Source organism: Carcharhinus amblyrhynchos, chromosome 2 (assembly GCF_965287045.1).
Source record: "Carcharhinus amblyrhynchos chromosome 2, sCarAmb.v2.hapA, whole genome shotgun sequence".
NCBI lineage: Eukaryota > Metazoa > Chordata > Chondrichthyes > Carcharhiniformes > Carcharhinidae > Carcharhinus > Carcharhinus amblyrhynchos.
Genome location: NC_137325.1, coordinates 12,552,641 through 12,576,974, shown reverse-complemented (window position 1 = coordinate 12,576,974; position 24,334 = coordinate 12,552,641). Strand labels below are relative to the sequence as shown.

The window sequence follows — 24,334 nt, the reverse complement described above, 5'->3', positions numbered from 1 at the left end:
CGGAGCCCAGAGGTTCATTGGCATGGCATTCTTGAACACCTTTTTTGACATCCCTGAACACCTTTTTTGACATCCCCTCCCAGCCCAAACCAAAAACACAAACATCAGTGGCTTTGGAATCCTGGGACCCAGACTGTATGAGACAAGACTGAACTCGCAAAGCGCGTTGCTGCAGAAAACTAGGTACAAGGATGGGCAATTTTCCAAAATCACGTGCCTGCAAAAGGTGTCGCTGAATGCGGAAGAGATCACCTTTTCCCCGTGCCCCATATTTCTTCAGCTTCTTTTAAGCCTCAGCAGATTAGCTTTTGCCACAAACATATTATCCATGTGGAATTCTTTTGTAAAGCGTTTGTCAACCCCATTGTAAAGCAAATGAATTATGCCCAATTGAGAATAAGGCGAAATAATTTGCTTACAGGAAGAAAAAAGTGTGAATCCTCCAGTTATTCAAAACTGGCTGTACATGTACAGCTTTATAATTTGCATTAATGGCAATATTGGATAAATTAATTGAAACTGTATTTTCAGGTAAGCTGCATTCTATCAACCCAGTGTAGGACACATTAAAATCTTTGTACTTTTTTTGTTTAAACACAAGCTCGTTTAAAAAGGTGCCCTGTGAAATTTCATTGGGTAGTTACCAAAATTGCAATTCTTCCCCCTATAATTTGAAAGAGGCTTACCACATGGGCGTTGAATTTATCAAGTAAATTTTCTAAAAACTTCTTTGAAGAAAGAAGTGATGCTTTGTTCAGCTGCTCTTGTCTCAAGTCGTAGTCATCGTGCATAGGCTAAAGGAGATAATATTGAAAAATCTTTACTACAGGAATAACTCATTTTCAAAAATACTATTGACTTCAAAAATCATGTTCAAGAGGTGCACTATATAAAGAATTAATGTCAATAAAGCCCAAGAATTCTTGAAGATGTGGAATATCTGTACGTGCACTGTAAAGTTAGAGGATGGTTCAACTTTTACCTTTTGTGTATTGATACTCTGACAAAGATCAACTGAATTGTATTCATGATTTTATAAGTGTAAAACTCCCAGATAAAGTTTCCGTAGTACAGATCTAGCTCAGTGCAAAAATGTCAATTTTATCACCACAAAATAACATATGTTTCAGTGTTGTTTTCTTCTCATGTTACGTAAAAGACATGTATTCCTATGTTATGTTCAGGAGAGGTATTCCTTTCCCACAGACTCCCTCAGATTTTCCTCAGAGCACAAGTGCAACTCTGTCGTTAATTGCTTCACACTTCAAGTTGTGATGTTTAAGTGGCAACTTTCACTCAGTGCTTGGGAGCAAAGCGCAATGAATAGGAATATATTGAGGGAGAACCTAAGGACGTTGCTCACAGTATAGTTAAGAGGGAAAGCAGTGGATGTGATGCATTTGGATTGCCAAAAGGCTTTCATTTAGGTTCCCACACAGGAAGCTAGCAAACAAAATTGGGGGTCAAGGGGGTTGGCAGATGGAACATAATGTGGAAAAGTGAGACATTATTCACTTTGGCAGGAGGGATGGAAGGGAAGAGTGCTTAAACAGCAAGAGATTAGAAAGTGTTGACATCCAAAGGAACTTGGGTGCCCTTATTCATAAATCACTGATGGGGATATTACAATCACTCCAATGGAGCATGGGAACTAGTATAAATTGGGAACATGGGTGGGAAATAAATTATTTGTTCTTGAATGAGTTGTAATTTGTGGAGACAGGGGGCTTAGTTGGATACTATTTGAGAAGTCCAGCCTTGAGGCAAACAAGTAGAGAAATTTTCTGATCAAAGGGGTATTCAAAAGATTGAGAGTGAACTGCAGTCACTGAAATTTATGACAAGAACAGTGGCAGATTTCAGAAGGACATTGGCTGGTAAAATGTGCAGATAAATGGTGAAATTTAACACAGAAGTGTAGAGTGACATAATTTGAAAGGAAGAATGAGGAGAAGCAATATAAACTAAGTGATGCATTAATTTAAAAAAGTGTATATATAGAGACCTTGCGTTCAGGATGAGACAATAAGAAAGTTGAAAAGTAAATAGGATGAGATTTAAGAATGAAGAAGCAAGGAAGTTATGCTAAACCTTTATAAAAATAAATGGTTAGGCCTCAGCTGGAGCAGTGCATCCAATTCTTGTTACACACTTTAGAAAGCAAAAGGATTCTTACTAAAATGGTTGCACAGATGAAGGACTCCAGTTATGTTAGAAACAGGAGAAGTCACAATTGTTCTTAGAGGATAGATGGTTAAGGGAGATTTAGGAGAGGTGTTCAGAAGTTTGATGCAGATACATAAATGAAGACACACTGCTTCCAACAGCAGGGGAGTCAATATACAGAGGAAACGCATTTAAGGTAATTGGGGAAAGCTGCATAGGGGAGATGAGAATTATTTTAAACACAGGTTATGATCTGAAATTCTCTACCTGACAGGATGGCACAAGCAGGTTCAATATTATGTTTGTAAGGGAACAGAATAAATAATTGAAAAGGAAAAATTTTCAGGACTTTGGGGAAAGAGCAGGGAAGGAGGACTAATTGAATAGCTCTTCCGAAGAGTGAGTACAAGCGTGATGGGCTGACTGACCACCTTCTCTGCTGTACAATTCAATAACTGCTTAGGCCACAAAGCATCTGTAAATGGTAGGGGGGTTTTTAATCTACTATTTGCTCAAAAACAACATGCTGATTTTACTTAATGTTTTAATTTTTTTGTACAAAAGGGTTATTGAATCTGATATGGAAGGGTCAGTGAATAAAATTTAGTATTATCTTGCACTTACACACATCAGGGCACACAACATGTCAATGGCAGCATGAGTAACACCATCATGGTTTCTTTTTAAAGCTTTCACCGTCTTCACACCAAGCCTCTCCCGAAATCTAAATTTACAAAAAAGGGAAGAAATAAAATGCTTCACATTACAAACAATGGCACACATACTGCACGCTGCTCAGGCCCTTTATAGAAATGTTGCACAAGAGCTCAGTTTGATCAAAATAACAGTGTTAAAAAGTCTGATAAACCTTCATTAGTAAAGACATTAGGAGAAATGGCAGGAGAATGGGGATAAGAAAAATATCAGCCATGATTGAATGGCGGAGCACACTCAATGGGCCGAGTGGCCTAATTCTGCTCCTACGTCTTATGGTCTTATGTCCACAGGAAACAAGCAAAAGAACCTAAAAAAAAGTACAAGACTGAAAAGAAAATGTCAAACCAGCTATAGGTATAGTGTTCATGAGGAGAGAAAAGGCAAAAAGGCAAGTCATTGAATGGAATAAGATAGGGGAAGATGTATTACATTTCACATAGCATCAACTACAAACCTAACATGCACACAGTCTTGAGCATTCCAATCAAGCTCCAGATTTGCTAATAGTGGGTCGGACATGCTTGCAGACTATGATTCAACCTGGCTACATTTCATTCCAGCCCACTGCTCAATGCTGACAGGCTCACTGAAGAACATTTGCTCTACAGGGAGCTTTTCTTTAAAAAAAAACAACTAGATTGAGTGTCCCAGTTCAGAGTCAAGTGACAGTCAGGAGACCTTTCAATGTAATAAGCAGATTCCTTACTTGGGAAGTTTTGTAAACGCTTGAAAGCCAGCCTTTGAAGCAACCAGTCGTCTCACAGCCTGAAACTGACTCTCCAGTTCTGCGTTATTAGCGGTTTGATCTCCTTCTTGAGACAGTAATGCTGTGATAGCATTATTAATAAGTTTCTCTTTGTTCTCAGAAAAGAGACCCTACAGAAAACAGACAATTCTCTTTAAAGTTTACTGCCTCAAGATTAAAAAAAGTAGACGACATTTGAAAGGCTTTTGAAGGAAAATCATTCTTACATCTTGAGTCACTGCATGCAGAACTCCACTGTATGAGATGTTAGCATTAAACCTGAACACTGCTTCTGAAAAGCTGCCGTCTGAAATGCAACATGAAATTAAACTCGAGTACAATGACAGAATTTTCCGTCAAAATATTTCACTGCACATACTGCAAAGTTATCGGCAATTGCATTTATCTTTAGTCAAGTTAAATTTAATCTTAGTTCGTGCTTTTAGAGACAACTGCACTATAAAATCAGTTATTTCAAAGCCATGTGTGCTGCAAACGTGAAGTGTCAAGATCTTTTCAATATGCCAGAACACAACAACATTACAGCATATCCACACTCTGTGCATTCTACAATGTGACTGTGGAATGCATATCTGAGGGGCAACTACTCTTACAAAATACAAAGGTAAAACTGAAGAACGAGGTAATTACAAATTGAATTTTACATTAGTCTGAGCATTCAAAGCAATGGCAAACACCAGAAATATGAAAACAAAGACACATCAGGAACAGTCTTGCTGATTAAACACATCAGCGCACTTACTTGGTGGGGCATTTAGAAACCTAAGATGCAGACTTTCTACTTCCTCATCCACTGGCATACTCAGTAGCCCCCATCTCTGCCCTTTCAAAGTTGGTATCATCCTCACACAGACATCCCTGTTACCAGAAGCTCTCACTCCATCTAGCAAACTAGCCATTAAGGAGTCTCTGTGCAAAGGAAGATAAAAGAAGCAGCTTAATACAGATACATTGGTGTAAGATTTGTTACAGAATTCATATTTACTACTGTAAAATTTTAGTTAAACACAATCCTTAATCAATCAATCCCCAAGTCTCAAAAACAAATTCAACCAGAGCAAAACAGGTGTATCCAGTCCTGTACATTCCTACGCTACAAAATTCTTCATGTATGGAAACTTCTAATTCATAAGGTGAGCAATGGGTATTTCATAACACATGCAATGAGAGATTTTGGACTTTCATCTGACAGGGGATTTTTGGAACCTGTTCTTTCAAGATCGTGTTTCCTTTTGAACAAAACTATCAGGACAATGTTTATCCCAGGATTGTAACATGAACAGGAATTCAATAGGGTGAATACTTGGTAAAAGAGCATAATCTGGTTAAATTATGAACACAAATGAAGGACGATTTGCATGCAATGAAATTACAAAGACTCCTTTGGGATCAACAACTCTAAGAACCAGCAGTGTCACGAAACAAAAGACAGAGGGAAATTGTTAAATTTGATCATGTTCAGGCAGCAGGTATCATTGCATCAAATTCTCAGTGATAAGCTCTTCAGAGGACACAGGCCACCAACAACAATATAAAAAAAAATTGCTAATGGAAACAATGAGAAGGCAATTGAAAAGGGGAAAAAAAAACGTTGATAGTTGATCTGCCCAGTAACAGACTTTGGGAGAGTTGAAAATAAAGTACGACTTGGTTACAGTGATTGTTAGCAAATCACAACCAGTTAGAGATTAAAACTTGACTCTTCATCCCCTAAAACTGACAAGCTTTTAGAATTGCACTCCTCAGATAAGATGGTGTGGCATCTTTACCTAGAAAGCTATAGTAGCAATAGCATTATTTAGAGACTTCCGAATCATTTGAGAACTCTACAACACCAATTCCTCAGTTTCACAGATTGGCACCTTTCAACACGATTGGCTTCATCCAGCTCCACATTAGATGTCATTTCTAAATGTTTTGAGACATCTTGGCTCCCCAGCGACAGACTGTTTAAATACAATAGCTTTTAAAAAGATTGAACACAAATCAAGACAACGGTGTTCAGGGATGAAAGGCTTCAGTTAAGTGGCAACTAGAGAAGCTAGAATTATTTTCCTTAAAGGGAAGAAAGGTCGGGGGAAATTTAATAGTTGTTCAAAATTACAAAGGGTTTTTAATCAAAGAAAGTAGGAAGAAACCGTTTCAACTGACAGGAGGGCTAGTAACAGAATACAGGTTGAAAGATTATGAGCAAAGCTAACGAAGAGATAAGTACAATTTGATAAACATTGCTCAAAAGAACAATGGAAGAGTAGACCATTCAGCCTTTTCTGCCAGTTAAATTATGGGTGATCTGTATCAATTCCTTCCAGCTGCCTTTGTTCCACTACCTCTCAATACCCTGCTCTAAAATAAACCCATCCATCTCAGTTTTGACATCTTCAATTGAGGTAGCCTCAGCAGTATTTTATTAAAAAGTGACGTGTGTTCCAGAATTACAATAACTCTTATATGAAACCTACTTTCTCTGACAATATTCCTGAACAGTCTAGCCAATTTCAGAGATATTCCAGACTACTAGCCTCATTTAGGCAATCATAATTGAATCCTTTTAACCCAGATATCAGTGATAAATTTGCACTGCACCCTCATCTGTCAATGCATCCATCCCAAGATGCAGTGCCCAGACCTAAAGGCGATACTCTAAATGAGCCTACCCAGAACTCTGATGATGCAATGTAACATCTATCCCTTTATTTCTTGACCCCTTGAGATAAAAATCCACATTAGCATTTTCAATTTTTTTTTAACTCATACTTTAGCATTTAGTGATTTCTCCACTTGATCCCCCAAATCACTCTGCTGATCCACAGTTCTGGACTTGTCACCATTTAGACCATTCTGATCCACTAAGTTCAATGGACAACTATATATTTTCACACACTGAATCGTATCTGCCAGTTTTGTCCACTACAATCAATGGCACTTTGCAAATTACTATTTTCCAACTATACTACTTACTGCACTAACTTGATGTTAGTAAAATTGGATGCAACTTTCTAGCCCTTCCTCCAAGTCATTGGTAAAATTGTGAAAATCTGGCAAACACCAGTCACATTGTGACAATTGGAGGATACACCCATTATCCTCACTGTCTCCTGCTTCCTTGCCAATCCCCTATCCATGTCAATAGCTTGCCTTCAATTCCACAAAAAGATGGTGAGAGCAGATTCAATAGTAGCTTTGGAAAGATAATTGAATCTCATCTTAAAATGCACATTGTCAAGTCTTTGGGACAAGGGCAGGGTGCTATGCTAATTGGTAGCTCTTTGAGGGCCAGCACAGGCAGTAGCTTCACCATATAACTATGAAAGAGAAATTCCTGGAAATTAAAAAGTTAAATGGCATATTTAAAAAAAAACATTTTTCTTGGCTGTTGTAAGCCGAAAACTAGATTCCCATGTTGCGTGTACAGTGGCACAGTGGGCAGCATTGCTGCCTCACAAAGCCAAGGGTTCAATTCTGGCCTCAGATGACTGCGTGTGGAGTTTGTACGTTCTTCCCATGTCTGCATAAGTTGCCTCCGGGTGCTCCGGTTTCCTCCCACAATCCCAGGTTAGGTTGATCAGCCATGTTAAATTGCCCCTTAGTGTCAGGTGAATTAGCTAGGTAAATATGTGGGGTTACGGGTATCGAGCCTGGCTTGGATTGTGGTCAGTATAGGTTCGATGGGCCAAACGGTTTCCTTCTGAACAGCAGGGTTTCTATGTTGCTCAGTTTACAAGCCAAAACATTCAGAAACTGGATCACTTGAATACTGCATCAGTTCCTTCAGGGATAGAGCATCAGGTTTGTTTCTCCTGGCATACAATGTAAACCAAATTACAATAGCATAGGGAGAATCTCATACCTTTCTGTTGAGGAGTACTTGTAGACCTGCCCCTTAATATATTCAATAGTAAACCGTTGTGGATTTTCAGAATCAAGCACCAGAGCAAATATCTGTGGGGGTGGGAATGAAATTGTTGTAGTTGAATGTTTAAGGGTCTTCAATATTTCACTAACACAGAAAAACAAACAGTCTGCCAAACTGTACAGCATTAACAAAAAGGCAATTACAAACAAAAATCCATAAAGCATTCTCTATAACTCCAATTACAGATGGATACTGATGAAGGACATTTTCCAAATCAAGTTCAACACCAGATTTCAATTGATTCCCAGCTTGTGCCCCTGTCTGTGTGGAGTTTGCATATTCTCCCCATGTCTGCGTGGGTTTCCTCCAGGTGCTCTGGTTTCTTCCCACAGTCCAAAGATGTGCTGGTTAGGTGCATTGGTCATGCTAAATCCCCTCTCAGTGTATCCAAACAGGTGCCAGAGTGTGGCAACTAGGGGGATTTTCACAATAAATTCATTGCAGTGTTAATGTAAGCCTACATGTGACACTAATGAATAAACTTTCACTTTAGAGTTCCAAACTGCAATACAGGGTGTCAGTGGTTTGTACTGATCTAGGCAATAGTTCAATTTTCTTAATTTTCAAGTAAGATATTGTAATTTTTAATGCCTAATAGTTCACTAAAGACACTGGTCTGAAAGCAGTACGTGTGCCAATATCAAGTGTCATTCTTTTGACCTTTAAATCAAATTCTGCAACTAGTGGCTTTTCATATCTCAAACACAATCTCAACCTGGGGACCTTTAAGAATAATATTTTTCTAGCCTTTGAAAAGACTACATATATCTCAAGCTTCTTGTTTATTTTGCCTAGACAGTGATCACTGCATTTCAAACTAATTGAAGGAAAGTACGTGAAATGTTTTGGGCCTGACAGACATTAAGAGCACTTTACAGATGCTTCTCCAACAGGGCAATTTAGCAGGATAAAATATTGGTATAATAAATACTTTTTTGAAATTCCCATACAAGTTGGTAGACAGTGAGATGCATGACAACGCATCTCCCAGTAACTAGAAAAGCAAAGGCAGACATGAGTCAGTTTCTTGCACTTGACTACCTTAAAGAAAGGCATATTGATTCATATATTGATTGAAAAAAATGGTACAAACCTCTCCCAAAGGCTTTAATGTTACAATATTGTAGGTGGCTGGATCACGTTCTACTAAACAAGTTTCTGTAAGCGCTAATACTCTCTTTACTGGATCCTAGGGAAAAAACAAATGTTGGTAGAAATGAAACAATTGTATTTCCCATACATGCAAGCTTATTTGTTGCTCTCAGCAATGATTCTCAAATTGTAAACTGGAGAGTCTACAGATCTAGGCTGAAGAATACTCTATATACTTCAATAACACTTCTGAGCTGATAACCTTGATTATAAACAATTCCTCAACCTGAGGTATTAAAAGTAACTTACCTGATGCCTATTTGCAATTTTCTGCACAATGAATTCTGCTAGCGAGGTAATAGATTCATCATTGCTGTACTTTCCAAAGCGATGATTCTGGTACAAATCAAACTCAAACGGTTCTTTCCGGATGCGCAGAGAGATACCGATAAAGTTGCCTGCATGATCAATTGCACTTTTGATGATCTCTTCTTTTTGCTCAGATGCAAAAAGGTGCTGGAATTTCAAGAAACATTGACCAATAAGCAATCAACTACCCAGCAAACTAGAGTGCATCAACAACTTAGTCCTATAATTTAAATGGCCAGGGACAATTCATAAGAACAGCATGAGGCAAAATGTGACACCAAAGCTGCACATGTTGATATAAAAGGATGGGCAATTTAAGATTTAGTCACAATGATAGCTTTTACGGTACACCTTCAAAAAAAAAGAAAGGGGGAGATATTTTAGGGAGGGAATTCCAGGATTTGGGGCCCAGACAGCTGAGGATGCTGTCACTAATGCAAGGTGAGAGAGAGAGAGAGATCAAAAGAGCAGAATTGGAGGACCAGAGGTGGCTCCTGAAGGGCTGCCAAATTGAGGTTATCGAGAGGGGGTCAAGATCACTGAAGGATTGGAAAACTAGGATGAGCGTTTTAAATTTGAGGCCTTGCTAGACCACTAATCAATTTAGGTCAGTAACACAAGTGTGCTGGAGAACAAGAATTGATCTAGATTAGGGCACGGCTAGAGTTTTGGATATGCTCAGTTTTATGCCTTTTGTCTCCAAACTGGACTATTCCAATGCTTGCAAAGGCATGAATGAGGGTTTCAGCAGCTGATGGGCTGAGAAAATGGATGAATGTAGGTGATATACAGAGGAGGAGAGGAGGGGTCTTGGTCACGGAGAGGATGGAATGTGGAGAGCCTTGTTCAGGGTCAAGGAAGTGATGACCCTGGCTTCAGATAGCAACCAGTCAATGACTATGGAGTTGGTGAGGGCCCAAACTACTGGCTTTGGGCTTCCTATTTCACAAGAGGACAACATAGATGTTGGACAATTAGCACGACAAATCAAAGGCAGCGAGATGGTGACGGGTTTCAACACGTGCAATCTGATGCTTTTAGATCATGCCGAGGGGCAGCATGTAGACATGCAATAGAAGGTTCCCAAGGATGGATCTACATATGACTCCAGCGATAACGGTAGAAATGGGAGAATGCGTTCTCTGGCCATGAATGGGGCATTGAAAAGAATAGAATCATGAGCACTGTCCCACTTAACTGGGCAACAGACAAGAATAGTGTGATAAATCATGCCAAAAGTTGGGAGCAGCACAGTGCACAGTACCAAGCATTCCTGCCTCATAACACCATGCACTTGTGTTACATTCCAGCCTTAGGTGACCATCTACGTGGAGTGTGCATGTCCTCCCATCATTTGCATGGGTTTCCTACTTCTATTTCCTACTTCTTATGTTCCCTTCTGGTGCTCCTGTTTCCCCCTCAGTCCAAAGATGTGGTTAGGTGGATTGGCCATGCTTAATTGCTCCTTTGTCTCCAGGGATGTGTAAGTTAGGTGGATTAACCATGGTAAATATGCAGGGTTACAGAGATAGGTGGGCCTGGGTAAAATAGCCAACCAGCGTGGTAGGACTGGGCAAGATGCTCTTTCAAAGAGTCAGTGCAGAGTCAAAAGGCCGAATGACCTCCTTCTGCATTTGTAGGGGTTCTACGGTTCTAAAGTCTGCAGATTGTCCCTCATTGTTTATGACCAGTGTGCCACTTGACTATGATAAGGGTTGTTCTAGTATTGCAGGAGGGATGGAAACCTGTGACACTGACGTGAGTCATATAGAAGCTGGGCACTAATTTAGTGGGGCAACAAAATGATCGCAAGGAAAGGAAGGTGGAAATATGGGCAGCAGATATGAAGGGAGGGAGGCACAAAAAGGAAGGAAACTATTTACTATATTAATAGAGATGCTTGGAAGGGAAGCTGCACAGTCAGCAATTCAGAGATTTGGAAATTACAGTGGGTACTTTCATGGACAAAATGAGGTTAGAGAGTGCACTGGGGGGAGATAAGTGAAACTAGAGAGCGGAGAAGCCAGAAAGGCAACAAGATGCCTTGGGGAATAGTGGTTTGATGGACTGAGGGAAGGGAGGGACACAGCTGAAGGGATAATCTCAGTCTTAAAGTAATCCATGAGGCTCACGGGACTTGATGTTTTAGTTGAAGGTGGGGATGACAGGGGCTTAAGACTGTAGTTAGGGTGAAAGAGAACAAATGCATCTTAGGATCATCCTAAGTAGTGAGCAGCTTAGATAGGGGAGCAGGACCAAACATTTATGCGGCACAGCAATGAATGGCAAAACCAAATTGTCCACCATAAATATACACAGTAGTGTGTCCCTTGGAATTCAACAGGTGGAGATGAGGCCATGGCAAGTGGAACAACTAAGTTGAGGGAGGATAAGGTATAACTGGGGACAAAGACTGGAGGTGAGAATACAAAAATCGAACAGACTGGTGACTACAGAAATATTAAGTGAAATGTCGCAGGACAGATAGCTGGAAATTTGAAAAGTTTGTTGTAAGCAACTTGGGAGATTATTTCCCACAGAAGACCCAGGAGGAAATGGGGAAGGGATACAGGGAGTAATCAGATGCAGCCTGATCTGTGATTGAGAATGGAGAGAATACAAAATGATAAAATCAAGGGTGAATGTGACTATGACTAGGGGAATTTATACAGAGGAAGTCATTCAGGGAAGAACAAGAGTGAACTCAAAAGAGGGCGGCAGAGGTGATTTGAGATTGAAGTTGACATCACAGAGGTTAAAAATTCAAGCCAATACAGTGTACGCTCCAAGTCATCAGAAACGCAGCCAATTATTAGATAAGCAGAATTTTCGTTTCCAGCATTATATTAAAATTGTCCCAAAAAAGCAAACATTTTGTTAAAGAAACCACTTCTCCAAATAGAATTAGGCTATTAATAAGTACTACTGTAAAACTAAAAAAAAACTTACCAATCGACTAAATCCTCCGTGAATTATACAAAACCCTCCCTGATAATCAGACAGCTCCGCAAACCCTTCAATGTTTTTGTAGTCGTAAGAACAGAGAATTTTATTAGTCGAAGGATCAATCTGATCTATCCCTCCAGGTGTAACTTCAAGGACCACAGACTTTCTAGTATCAGTCCAATGATGCTTGTAACAGTTATAACGCTATGGGGAGAAAGGAGAAATCTAAGTATCACTGGAGAATGTTGATCAATGTGTTAGAAGTCAAATTCCAACCCCTAAAAAATTGTGCCGATGTTTAGATCTGAAATGTTGATTGTTAAATTTCCATTCTCACAAGTCAAGCATATTTAACCAAAACTACAGGAGAGCTTTAAATTGGCTGCTTTGGAAAGCAGACACAAAATAGAATAGCCACTTATGATTATTTGTATTGGGAGAGAAGAATATTGGAAAAGATTGGAATGTTTCGCCATCTTTCTAATCTTTCCCAGATTGAGTTAATGTTAGATAGCTTCTACACTGATTTAGTGAATATGTAAATGCAGTATAGATCCAGACAGTGCCCTTAAACACCCATAAGTCACAGTCACTCCATTGAGGCCTACTCAACACAAAAAAAAAGACCATTGTATATAGGCCAATATAATGCGTGGCACAGCAGGGTATATGCAATAATGCTGCAAGTTTCAAAGTAAATTTACATGTAGCCAGATTAACCAATGGTATGACAATAAATGTTCAATGCATCACATATACACCTGCAGGGCATGCAACCGCCTAATACCTAAACTGCACCTGTAACAATTCCATTTTGCACACATCCATCTTTATTTGCTCAGAGCCCAAACAGTATCAATTTGTAAGTAGTTTTGCCATGTGGAATTAGACTATAAAGAAATGAATCATCAATATGAATGAAGGCATGCAGTCCAATGAGCCAGTCTAAGATCCAGACAAGATGAAAGAGCTGCATCCAATGCACTGCATTTCCCCAAAACACACAGGTGATACCAGCCAGTAATATTGGAGACCACGACAGGATATGGGAGAAGAGAGACATCAACATTTATGGTGGTTATTTAATTACAGGATGTTAATTGAGCTACTTTGTATTTCCAGGATTCATCACCACTGTTGGAACCATCATTTCCAATTAAATATTTGGCCTGAACTTGTGCAACGTCTACCTCAGTGGTGGTGGAGCCTTGATTGTTGGAACAGGTAACTCCAAGCACTCGGTTGAATAAGATGGAAAAAGCACTGCCCCAAACACTTGAAGAGGAACAATGTGCACCGTTATGGGGGTGGGTGGGGGCGAAATGTAATTCAGTAAACTGGTCATTCAGAAAGCCAGTGCAAACATGATGGACCAAATGGCCTCTTTCTGCACTATAACAATTCTGAGATTCTGTGAATACGAAGAGGTGCTCTTATTTGCTCTGGTACAAGATTAGGCAAAAGTACTTTAACAAATTGCTTCATAGTTTTGTGTTTGCCTTGCACAAAGATAACCAACACAAAAACAGCAAAACTTAGCCATAAAAACAGAAAAAGTGCTTGAAATACTTAGCAGGTTTAGCAGCATCAATGGAGAGAGAAACAAAACTAACATTTCCAGCTGAATATGATTCTTTCAAAATGAAAAAAGCTAATAAGTTTCAATTCAGCTTAAACAGAGTAAAAGATCCAAAACTTCAGAAGCAGAAACTAATGTGAAAGGTGGTTATGATTTTGTTCATGGTATTTTACAATGATGCTCAGCTATATTTATGACATTAAAAATTCACAGCAGGTTAAGATTTATGAACGAGAACATGTCTGGAACTAACCTTTCCAGTGATTTTCCCCTCCGAAAACTCAGTTCTGAAGCGCTGTGCAATGAAAATAATGTTAAATAAGTTGTTTAGCAAAACAAATATAGTAGACAATTTTTCTACCATGACTAAATAAAATATCGGCACCAGTATGTCGAACAATAGTTAACATTTATCAGCTCAGCAAATTTATTGCGTGACAGCAGATAGATCCCACATTTTACCAGCAGGTCTGGCAGCACCTATGAGGAGAGAAACAGTTAATGTTTCAGGTTGATGGAAGGGTTCTGATGAAAGGTCATCAACCTAAACATTAATGCTGTCTCTCGCTCCAGAAATACCACCAGACCAGCTGAGCATTGCAGCACTCACTGCTTTTTAATTCAGACTTCCAGCATCTGCAGTGTTTTGTTTCTGTCCCAAATCTGACCCCAGGTCTGCGTCAAATAAACTGATCAGTGGTTGGACACAGCAATTGGCATTAGCATCTGGCACAGCGTGAGGAAAGAAAAACAACAAACAGAGCTCCTATTTCTGATCACTAATCCTGTGACCTCTCCTGGGAATCCACATTTGTGGTTCAAGAGCCAAAAAAAAGGATCATGCTTCATTCAGGTAACAACTGGCTGATACTCTAGCTACTTTTGTAGATACCATGAGACTAACCTCTACATAGATCTGCTGTCCAGTCTCTAGCATTGGATGCATACTCTAAGATTACGTACTAATATTCTTCTTCCCTCCCCCCAACCCCACATACATTTTCAAAGTAGAACAGCTTTAAAAGACAGATTTACTGCAAGTCAGTTCCAAAAGACCCTTCAATCAGACAATAAAGCCTGATAATGACAATCTTTTATAACCTTTTACCATCCCAAGAGCAAGCTTCTGGCCTTGTGACCTGATCAGCAGTAGCCATGGCCAAATCTTCCAAAGTTATTGGCAATTTGCATACTACATCTAGACTTAACCTAATTCTCCCAACAGGTTTTTTTAATTGAAGCACTGTAATTTGTATTAGGAATGTGCTGTAATTAATGACATGTGAATACAGCTGCTGTTCAAATGAAGCCTCAACCTATTAATTAGTTACAGTTTAAGATTCATTAGTATCCTTGGTGCTGAGCAACATGCACCCTGAGCGTACAATCTTGGCTGATACTCAAGTGCAGTACTCAGGGAGTGCTGCATTATCAGAGGCAGAATCTTTTGAATCAGACGTTAAATTCGAGGCCCATCTTCCTGCTTAGGAATGATATTAAAGACTCCCTGGCACTTTTCAAACAGAGTGAGAATTCGTCTCTGTCAGTAGTTGCATTCTTGCCTTCAAGCAACTGTGGGTTCTGGAGAATGGAATGTGAAATCTGACACTTCATTGCATCACTGTGGGAGTGCTGCCCTGTCAGAGATTCTGTCTTTTGAACAAGACTCTAAATGAAGGATCTGTCCGTCCTCAGATTGATTATAATCTACACAACTAGCAATTGCTGCATTATCTAGTTGGAAACTCCTCAGCCTTCACTTTATAGAATCATACAATCCTCCAGTGCAGGAGGCGGCCATTCAGCCCATCGAGTCTGCACTGATCACAATTCCATCCAGGCCCTACCCTCATACATTTACCTTAGCTAGTCCCCGACACTGAAGGGGCAATTTACCATGGGCACTCCACCTAACCCACACATCTTTGGACTCGGAAGGGAGCACCTGGAGGAAACCCACACAAAGAATATGCAAACTCCGCACAGAAAGTGATCTAAGCTGGGAATTGAACCTGGGTCCCTAGCGCTGTGAGACAGCAGTGCTAACCACTCTGCCACCATGCTGCTCCTATTAGATTTAGGGTAACCTTTTTTCCTTTGTTCTTCCACTATAAGTGCAAGACAAAATACTCCAAAAATGGTTTCATTAACATAACATTTGCAACAAACATTAGAATGTTTTGGGACTGGAGAACAAAGGTCTGAAACAGAATTTTTCACCTTTGAAACCCAAGTTGAATAGATGAAAGTTTTAAATAGATGTAACTTTGTCTTTGAAATAGGGCTGTATGGTGACACAGTGGTTAGCACTGCTGCCTCACAGCACAAGGGACTCTGATTCAATTAGAACATAAGAACATAAGAAATAGGAGCAGGAGTAGCCCATCCAGCCCTTCGAGCCTGCCCCGCCATTCAATAAGATCATGGCCGATCTGCCGTGGCTCAGTTCCACTTTCCCGCCCTCTCCCCATAACCCTTAATCCCCTCTCTTATCAAGAACCCATCAACCTGCTTCTTAAAAATATTTAGCGAGGCAGCCTCCACCACTTCAACGGGCAGAGAATTCCAGAGATTCACCACCCTTTGAGTGAAGAAGTTCCTCCTCAACTCCGTTCTAAACCGCCTCCCCTTTATCTTGAGGCTGTGCCCCCTAGTCCTACTGTCTTTTTTGAGCGGGAAGAGTCTCTCCACCTCTATCCTATCCATCCCATTCATCATCTTATACGTCTCAATGAGATCTCCCCTCATTCTTCTAAACTCTAACGAGTACAAGCCTAGTTTATTCAGCCTCTCCTCATAGCTCAATCCCCTCAACTCCGGTATCAGCCTAGTAAACCTCCTCTGCACTCCCTCCAGGGCCAAAATATCCTTGCGCAGGTGCGGCGCCCAAAACTGCACACAGTACTCCAGCTGCGGCCTCACCAATGCCCTATACAGCTGCAGCAAGACCTCCCTCCTTTTATATTCAATCCCCCTCGCTATGAAGGCCAGCATCCCATTCGCCTTCCTGACCACCTGCTGCACCTGCAAGCTGGGTTTTTGCGACTCATGCACAAGGACCCCGAGGTCCCTCTGCACCGTCGCCTGCTGCAGTTTTTCGCCACGTAAGTAATAGTCCTTCCTACCATTCTTCCTACCGAAGTGGACCACCTCACACTTGCCAACATTAAATTCCATTTGCCATTTCCTGGCCCATTCGCCCAGCCTATCTAGATCCTTCTGCAGACTCTCCACACCCTCCGCACAATTTGCCTTTCCCCCAATCTTGGTGTCATCAGCAAATTTCGACACCCTGCACTCGTTTCCCTCCTCCAGATCATCTATATAAATGGTAAATAGCTGAGGCCCCAGCACCGACCCCTGGGGCACCCCACTAGTCACCAACCGCCAATCCGAATAGCACCCATTGACCCCCACTCTCTGCCTCCTATTTGACAACCAATCCTCTATCCACGCTAACACCCTACCCCCAACTCCATGTCCCCTGACCTTCTGCAATAACCTCTTGTGAGGTACCTTGTCAAACGCCTTCTGAAAATCCAGAAAGACCACATCCACCGGCTCTCCTCTATCCACTGCCCTAGACACATCCTCATAGAACTCCAGTAAATTTGTCAGACACGACTTCCCTTTAATGAAACCGTGTTGCGTCTGCCCTATCAAGCAATTCCCTTCAAGATGCCTCGCAATTTCCTCCTTAATGACGGATTCCAACATTTTACCTACCACAGACGTTAAACTAACCGGCCTATAATTCCCCGCCTTTTGCCTGGCACCCTTCTTAAACAACGGCGTAACATTAGCCGTTTTCCAATCTTCCGGCACTTCCCCGGAATCCAGCGACGTCTGGAAAATAACCACCAAGGCATCCACTATAACCTCCGCCATTTCTTTCAGAACCCTCGGATGCATTCCATCCGGTCCTGGGGACTTGTCCACGATCAGCCCCTCCAGTCTGTCGAGCACCACCTCTCTAGTAACAGTAATGTCATTAAGACCCTCCAGTCCTACCACCTTTCCATCGCTAACACCCGGCAAATTATTCACGTCCTCCTCCGTGAAGACAGAAACAAAAAAGTTATTCAATACCTTAGCCATATCCCCATCCCCTACCACTAGCTCCCCTTTCTCATCCTCTAAAGGACCAACGTTCACCCTAGCCAGCCTCTTCCTTTTTATATATTTATAAAAACTCTTGCTATCCTTTTTTATATTAAGCGCTAGCCCAGCTTCATAGCTTCTCCTACCCTCCTTTATCAACTTCTTTGTCAATCTTTGTTGACATTTAAACCTTTCCCAATCCTCTTCTCGCCCACTGCTCTTAGCTACTCTAAATTCCTCCGCTTTTAATTTAACACTTTCCTTCACCTCCTTCGTTATCCACGGCTTATTACCTCTCCTCCTACTGTCCTTTTTGACCATCGGAATAAATTTCTGCTGAGCACCAAGAAAGATCTCCTTAAAGATCCTCCACTGCTCCTCAGCAGACCTACCTTCCAACGCGCTCCCCCAGTCCACATTCGCCAATTCTTCTCTCATCCTACCATACTATTCCAGCCTTAAATGGTGTGAAGTTTGCACATTCTCCATGTGTCTGCATGGGTTTCTTCCCACAGTCCAAAGATGTGCAGGTTAGGTTGGCCATGCTAAATTGTCCCCTAGTGTTAGGGGGATTAGTAGAGTAAATTTGTGGGGTTATAGGGATAGGGCCTAGGTGGAATTGTTGTCAGCACAGACTCAAATGGGCCAAACGGCCTCCTTCTGCGCTGTAGGGATTTTATGATCTAACTAATACCAGTTGTGCCTGATTGGCACAAATGCCAATTTATAAAACTGCCTTCACCTTGTTTTGAACCTTTTAAACTTGCATCCATTGTAAACTCACTAAAAATGAGGTTGGGATTAATGCCACAAAATACCACAGTACAAGCAGCCAACTACTGATTTGCTCACATGTGAATACACAATGATCAATTTAATGCAATGACTGCAAATTACTGCAGAAATCTGGTGAAGAAAAATTTCAAGACAAAACTAATTATTGGTTACTAGAAGCATTTCCTGACACGAGTTCTGAATTTGCCTTTTACCAGTTTGTATCCATGGTCCCATATCCTCTTATCGTGAGTTAATTGTGTAGTGCTGAGGATGAATCTTTTCTATTTGACATCTTACAAATCTGCAAGATCCCCTGTCCTTTGACTCTGGACTCAAATTGTAGTAAGAAGTCTCACAACACCAGGATAAAGCCCAACAGGTTTATTTGGTAGCAAAAGCCATCGGCTTTCGGGCCTCTGACCCTTCTTCAGGTGAGTGGAGAATTCTGATCGGAACACTCCACTCAGCTGACAAAGAGTCAGAGGCCTGAGAGCCAGTGGATTTTGCTACCAAATAAACCTGTTGGACTTTAACCTGGCATTGGGAGACTTCTTACTGTGTTTACCCCAGCCCAACGGCGGCATCTCCATATCATGTCTCTCAAATTGTCTCAGAGAAGGCATAATCACCATGCAAAAAACTGCTAACATCTTTCCACAAAAGGTCAGAATGAGGCCAACAGGAAGAATAAGCAACAATAAGCCCCATTGAAGCAGAAACGCTTTACAAATAGGCAACTTAGTTTATTTGTATTCTACAGAAAGTATTCTAACCAGGAAGTACAATTAATTCTAATAGTGATCAAGTCAAACTAAAGCATTTTACATACAATTTACCAACATTGCAACCTTTGGGGAGATGGGGCATATTTTTGCTAGTCCCTCTGACAATAAAGGGACAATTTGGCATGGCCAATCAACCTAACTTGCACATTTCTGGACTGTGGGAGGAAACCACAGCACCCGGAGGAAACCCACTCAGACACAGGGAGAACGTTCAAACTTCACCCAGTGACCAGAGGCTGGAATCGAACCCAGGTCCCTGGCACTATGGGCAGCAGTGCTTACCACTATGCCATCCACAGTCAAGAGGCAACTAGTTAAATACACTAGGGAAAAAGGAATAGAAAGTTATCCAATTTTGTTTGTTTATCTAAAGAGGGGTGGGAGGATGCATGCATGGAGCATAAACAGACCAGCAAGGCCACTATTGATTCAGCAAAAGTCACCACCTCCTCTCTCCTGATCTTATATGACCTTCAACATAGATGGCTCTTCAGTTGGATCGATTCTTTACACTCCTGGCTTTTTGCCATACATTTCTGATATTCTATCCTTTAAGTACCTTCTAGACTCATTCATCAGCCCTGCACCTCCCCTGCTTACCCCACCTCCAAACCTGTGTTGAACCAGAGTATCAGTTTTTTGATGTTCCAAGCTGATTTCACCCGATCAATGGCAACCTGATCTGATCATATAATCTATAACTTTAGACTCCCTGCTGCTATCTGCTCTCTATTCCCTGTTTATTAGCAGGACTTATTTATTCTAGTATTATGTAACCATTTCTATGTAACCTGATTTTGTGCATCCATTTGTGTGTATTCTGGCTGTTGCTTCAAACCCAGAGTCCATCACCTCCATTGCCATCCTCTCACTATCGTATCCTTCACTTCCACCTTCTCAGACACCAGGCTCCCACAAGTCTCTACTCCAATCTTGGGCACACCGCTCCCACAAATTCCTGCGGCAATCTCAGGGGCCCTGCTCCCGTAAATCCCTATGTCAAACTATCATGTTATCCAGCCCAAGCCCCGAAATTCCTTCCCTAGACCCCTCTCCCAAAGATACTCCTTTAAACATTCCTGACCTGAGCTTCATTTCACCTGTGCCAACATTTTCTCATGTGGCTCATTGTCAGATTGTGTTCGATTACATGTGAAGTACGCTGCCCTATGCAAATGCAAGCTGCTGTTCTGACTCAAGACAAAACATTTGAACAAAATTTTACATGTCTATTAGAAAGATTGCTAGACATAGAACTTCAAAGGATGGCTCTAGAGATGCTCCATTATTGGTTAATGGCACTAAATATTATTTTTAATTCACCATAGGAAATGGTGAAACCACCACCAGAAGTAAATATAGTACAAAAGAACGCAAATATCAGATTAAGCAACATAATCCTGGATTTTAAAATCAGGAGGATTGCAGGAATTAGTACTATTTGTCTAGGTCTTAAGACAGCATAAGAAAGAATGTGTACAATACAGGAATTCAGAAAGGATCTGGAATTAACTGATATGGCTTTTGCTTTTGACTCTGAAATGACAGCAGTGGTTAGCACTGCAGCTCACAGATTCAACTCTGGCCTCAGGTGACTGGCTGTGTGAAGTTTGCATGTTCTCCCAGTGTCTGTGTGGGTTTACTCCAGGTGCTCCAGTTTTCTCCTACAGCCCAAAGTTGCACAGGTTAGATGGATTGGCTGTGGGAGGGGAATGGGGCCTGGGTGGGACAGTTGTCAGTGCAGACTTGATGGGCTAAATGGCCACCTTCTGCACTGGGATTCTATGATGCTATTCAATGATTCTAGGAGAATCTTAATACTGATACAGGTGGTTTACTTGCAGTTAAACAGTGGATTATAGTACATTCTACTGTTACTTCAAAGTTGCTTTTGCTCAATTTTGACAGAAGACATTGTAAAGCAAATGCACAATACCACAGGAACACAAAAAACAGAGCAACTAAATGCTAAATGAACGCACTGCACAAGGTTTGCAACACCGCTTCCTCAGCAATTGTATAAAACTGGATGTCATGATAATAAAGTTATCAATCTTCTCAGCTTCAGGGAAAGTCTACCCGAAATCGGTGACCCAGCTAACAACTCAGGAGGGATGCTTTGCATGACATCAATCTGAGCACGCGTGTCTGTACCGCAGCAAATCAGCAGCACAAAAGGCACCAATGATACCCAACTGCATGTGTCCCTGGCATTGCATGCTAAGTGGAATAACATGGTTGGGCTGGGGGAAAATGAATCTGATTCCGACTTTGGAGCAGTAGCAGCAACATTTTCCCACACAGCTTCAACAATTTCCATGCCAACACAATGAAAAAGATTTAAACCTCACGTGTCGGCAATCACAACAGGCATCCTCATGCTCAAGAGGTTTACTGCTTTGGCATTGACTGTACATATGGAATCCTCTACTTTCAACTGCAGCTTTTATTTGTGCAATGAGTTTTAATTTCTTCTGCCTCATGGAAATCAGACCAGAAGTCAGGTGAGGGTAATTTGTAATAATGCGAGACACTTATCCCCTCCGATCCCACCCAGACCTTGAGCTGCAGGTGCTCAGACACTCACAAGAATAAAGTACAGTTCTTTGACTACGTCGCTCAGCTCCCAATCTAACAGCAATATTTGTTGGAACTGAGAGTCAGGAAGCAGTGACTGAATCCCTGTCAAAGCAGACCTGTAAGGAGCTGCATCATGGACCACAAGAGTCTAAGTAAGTTAGAAAAATAGTTTCAAGTTTCCTTGCAAGTCAGGTGGCGTAAGCATGTCCATCCAGCCCTCAGTCTCAGGCCAGACGTTGTCTCAGATCCCTGCAAGTGCCAACTTCTCCCCTCTAAAGCGCAACAGCCACTGACTACTCTCGTTGCATCTCCCTTCTGTAAAATGCTCATTAGATAGACTTCCTACTCATCTGACATCAGTCAAGGGCTTACAGTTTTTTCTTTATCAATGGGTATATTCTGAAACTTCTAACACAGTCACAGACATGCACCTAATTCAAAAAGTCAATGCACCAATATATCTTGTTTAACCATTCAATTAAGAGACCCAATTATTTAGGAGGCCTTGGATTGCCCTTCCCACTTGTGACAATGACCAAAAACATTCATCTCTTGGAATCAGTGGAATGAAACTTGTAGCATCTTCAAAAGAAATGGCATTCCTCCAAAATTGGACAGCTTTAAGCACTTTAAATAATTTAAAGTAAGGATTGTGTGGGCTTCTGCTGATAATTAAGGCTCTCCAAGGTCATTCCCAAACACACCCTTCTATAGAATGTTTGTGTGTGCATGTGTAGAGACTCCCTAAACTGAAGAAGTTGAAAGGTAAATTAACATGCAAAGGCTCTGTTTCTCTGTAATGCAGACTGTCACAGAAATTTTGGCCAAACCTCAATAAAAAGAACAGTCTTGCCCCTCTTCTGTAAATGTCTGCAGCTTCCAACTACAGAATATCTTCCTATAAACAGGATCTTTCCATTTCTAACCTCATTATCCTTAAGGACTGCACAATTTCAAGCAAAAGGTTCTCTCAGTGACAAAGCAAGCTGAACAGGTAATATCTGAACCAACTTAAATAGACACTTCATGCCGTCGAGAGATTTTTGACCCCACTGATCCTGCCTGCTTCAAGTAGCAATTTTAGATGGGTTTTAATCTATTGTACACTTTCCTGCTCCATGCCCCACATAGCAGGTGTAAGTGCAACTGCATCTAAACCGCCCCCCATGGCTGAAATAACCTTGACAGCTTAAGTCACACCAGCTACAAGGTAAAACAAACACTTACTAATTTTGCTGAATCAAGTATAGCTATGTTATTTGGTTTACTGCTGCACAGAAGCTCAAGGCTTACCAATGCCTCAGTTAGTAACTCTGTTCTATGCTCAGTCGAAAATTTCAGGGTTTCGGATTTTTTCCCGCTTCCTTTACGAAAGGTTAAGTTGAATTCTGTTCCTTGGCCTTTCCCAACAGGACCAATGCTGCAGATATCCCCATAAGGCCACTAAAAGAAAGGGAGTTTACCACAATTAGAAAAACATTTTCCAGATTCTGAACCAACTTAAGTGATACACAATAAGTAGTCTCACAACACCAGGTTAAAGTCCAACAGGTTTATTTGGAATCATGAGCTTTCAGAGCGCTGCCCCTTCATCAAGTTAAGTGATGCAGTTGGAAGATTGCATTTTGCAGTTGCCTTCATACCCAAAATCACAGCTACAAAGTCATTTGAGAAAGCTTTATACCTAGAACGAGTCACTGAATTAAGTTCAGCCACTGTGTGACTTCAATTAGTCAACTGCTTTCAAAGAAAAGGATTCTGTTATTTTCCAAATTTTGCCTTTTAGCTTCTGTTGAAGAATGAAGATCATAAATCTGCTTTATTTTGGATAAACGTGTTTGAGCAAAGTTCAGTTTAGCCAATGGTGTTTAAGAAATATTGGGCAGAACAGTCTTCAGCCGGTAAACACAAAGCAGCTGCCTCTTGTTACCTCCAACCTCAAAAAAGGCAACAGTCTCAACAACTCCAGAGATCTGAAAATTAGGAAGCAAGCGTCAAATTAGGGGCATGTGGTCTATGAATTGTCACATCCTCACATCACAGTCCATCTCGAGGGAGAGAAAAGAGAATAAAACAGTGCAAGTTATTAGAACAGATTTTGGAATTCGATGAGGCCTATAAACCTCGAAAGCCATCAAGCTCAGAATGGTCATGTTTCTTTTGACTACTCCAGTAAACTGTCAAAGTCAGCACTAATTACACTCAAATAAATTTGTTGGTAATAGTTATCACTATGTTTAATAATCTGATTATCAATAGATGTTCTTGAACCCTGCATCAAGTAACTTATAAACCTTTGATGAAGGACAATTATCCAGAAGGAACAGATTCTGCTCCAATTGTTGCTCAAATTCACGGTCTGGCTTACACAGGAAGAACATCCACGTGTCTTTGTAACTGTGACCTGGTGGAAGATATGGCTAATGCCAATGTGCATTGGTATCTGCCGCAAACTAAGTAAAGAGGCCAGGTCTCATGGCATTTTTTTTAAAGTTCCGCTTATGCGAAAGACATCAATTAGAAACAAGGAAGGGTAAACC

General features: G+C 41.0%; 1 protein-coding gene across 5 annotated transcripts in view; it reads right to left on the bottom strand.

The window, feature by feature from the left end:
• The window catches only part of dnajc13 (dnaJ homolog subfamily C member 13), a 128,787-nt gene that overhangs the window by 82,171 nt on the left and 22,282 nt on the right, over window positions 1–24,334 (bottom strand). For all 5 annotated transcript variants that reach the window (XM_080202262.1, XM_080202253.1, XM_080202271.1 and 2 more), the window contains 11 exons: window positions 23,088–23,237; window positions 13,805–13,846; window positions 11,976–12,176; window positions 8,967–9,173; window positions 8,659–8,754; window positions 7,500–7,591; window positions 4,392–4,558; window positions 3,856–3,935; window positions 3,590–3,759; window positions 2,791–2,890; window positions 687–794 (listed from right to left, as the gene is read on the bottom strand). In XM_080202262.1, the coding sequence (XP_080058388.1) occupies window positions 687–794; window positions 2,791–2,890; window positions 3,590–3,759; window positions 3,856–3,935; window positions 4,392–4,558; window positions 7,500–7,591; window positions 8,659–8,754; window positions 8,967–9,173; window positions 11,976–12,176; window positions 13,805–13,846; window positions 23,088–23,237 (1,413 nt within the window). The remainder of the gene's footprint in view (window positions 1–686; window positions 795–2,790; window positions 2,891–3,589; window positions 3,760–3,855; window positions 3,936–4,391; window positions 4,559–7,499; window positions 7,592–8,658; window positions 8,755–8,966; window positions 9,174–11,975; window positions 12,177–13,804; window positions 13,847–23,087; window positions 23,238–24,334) is intronic.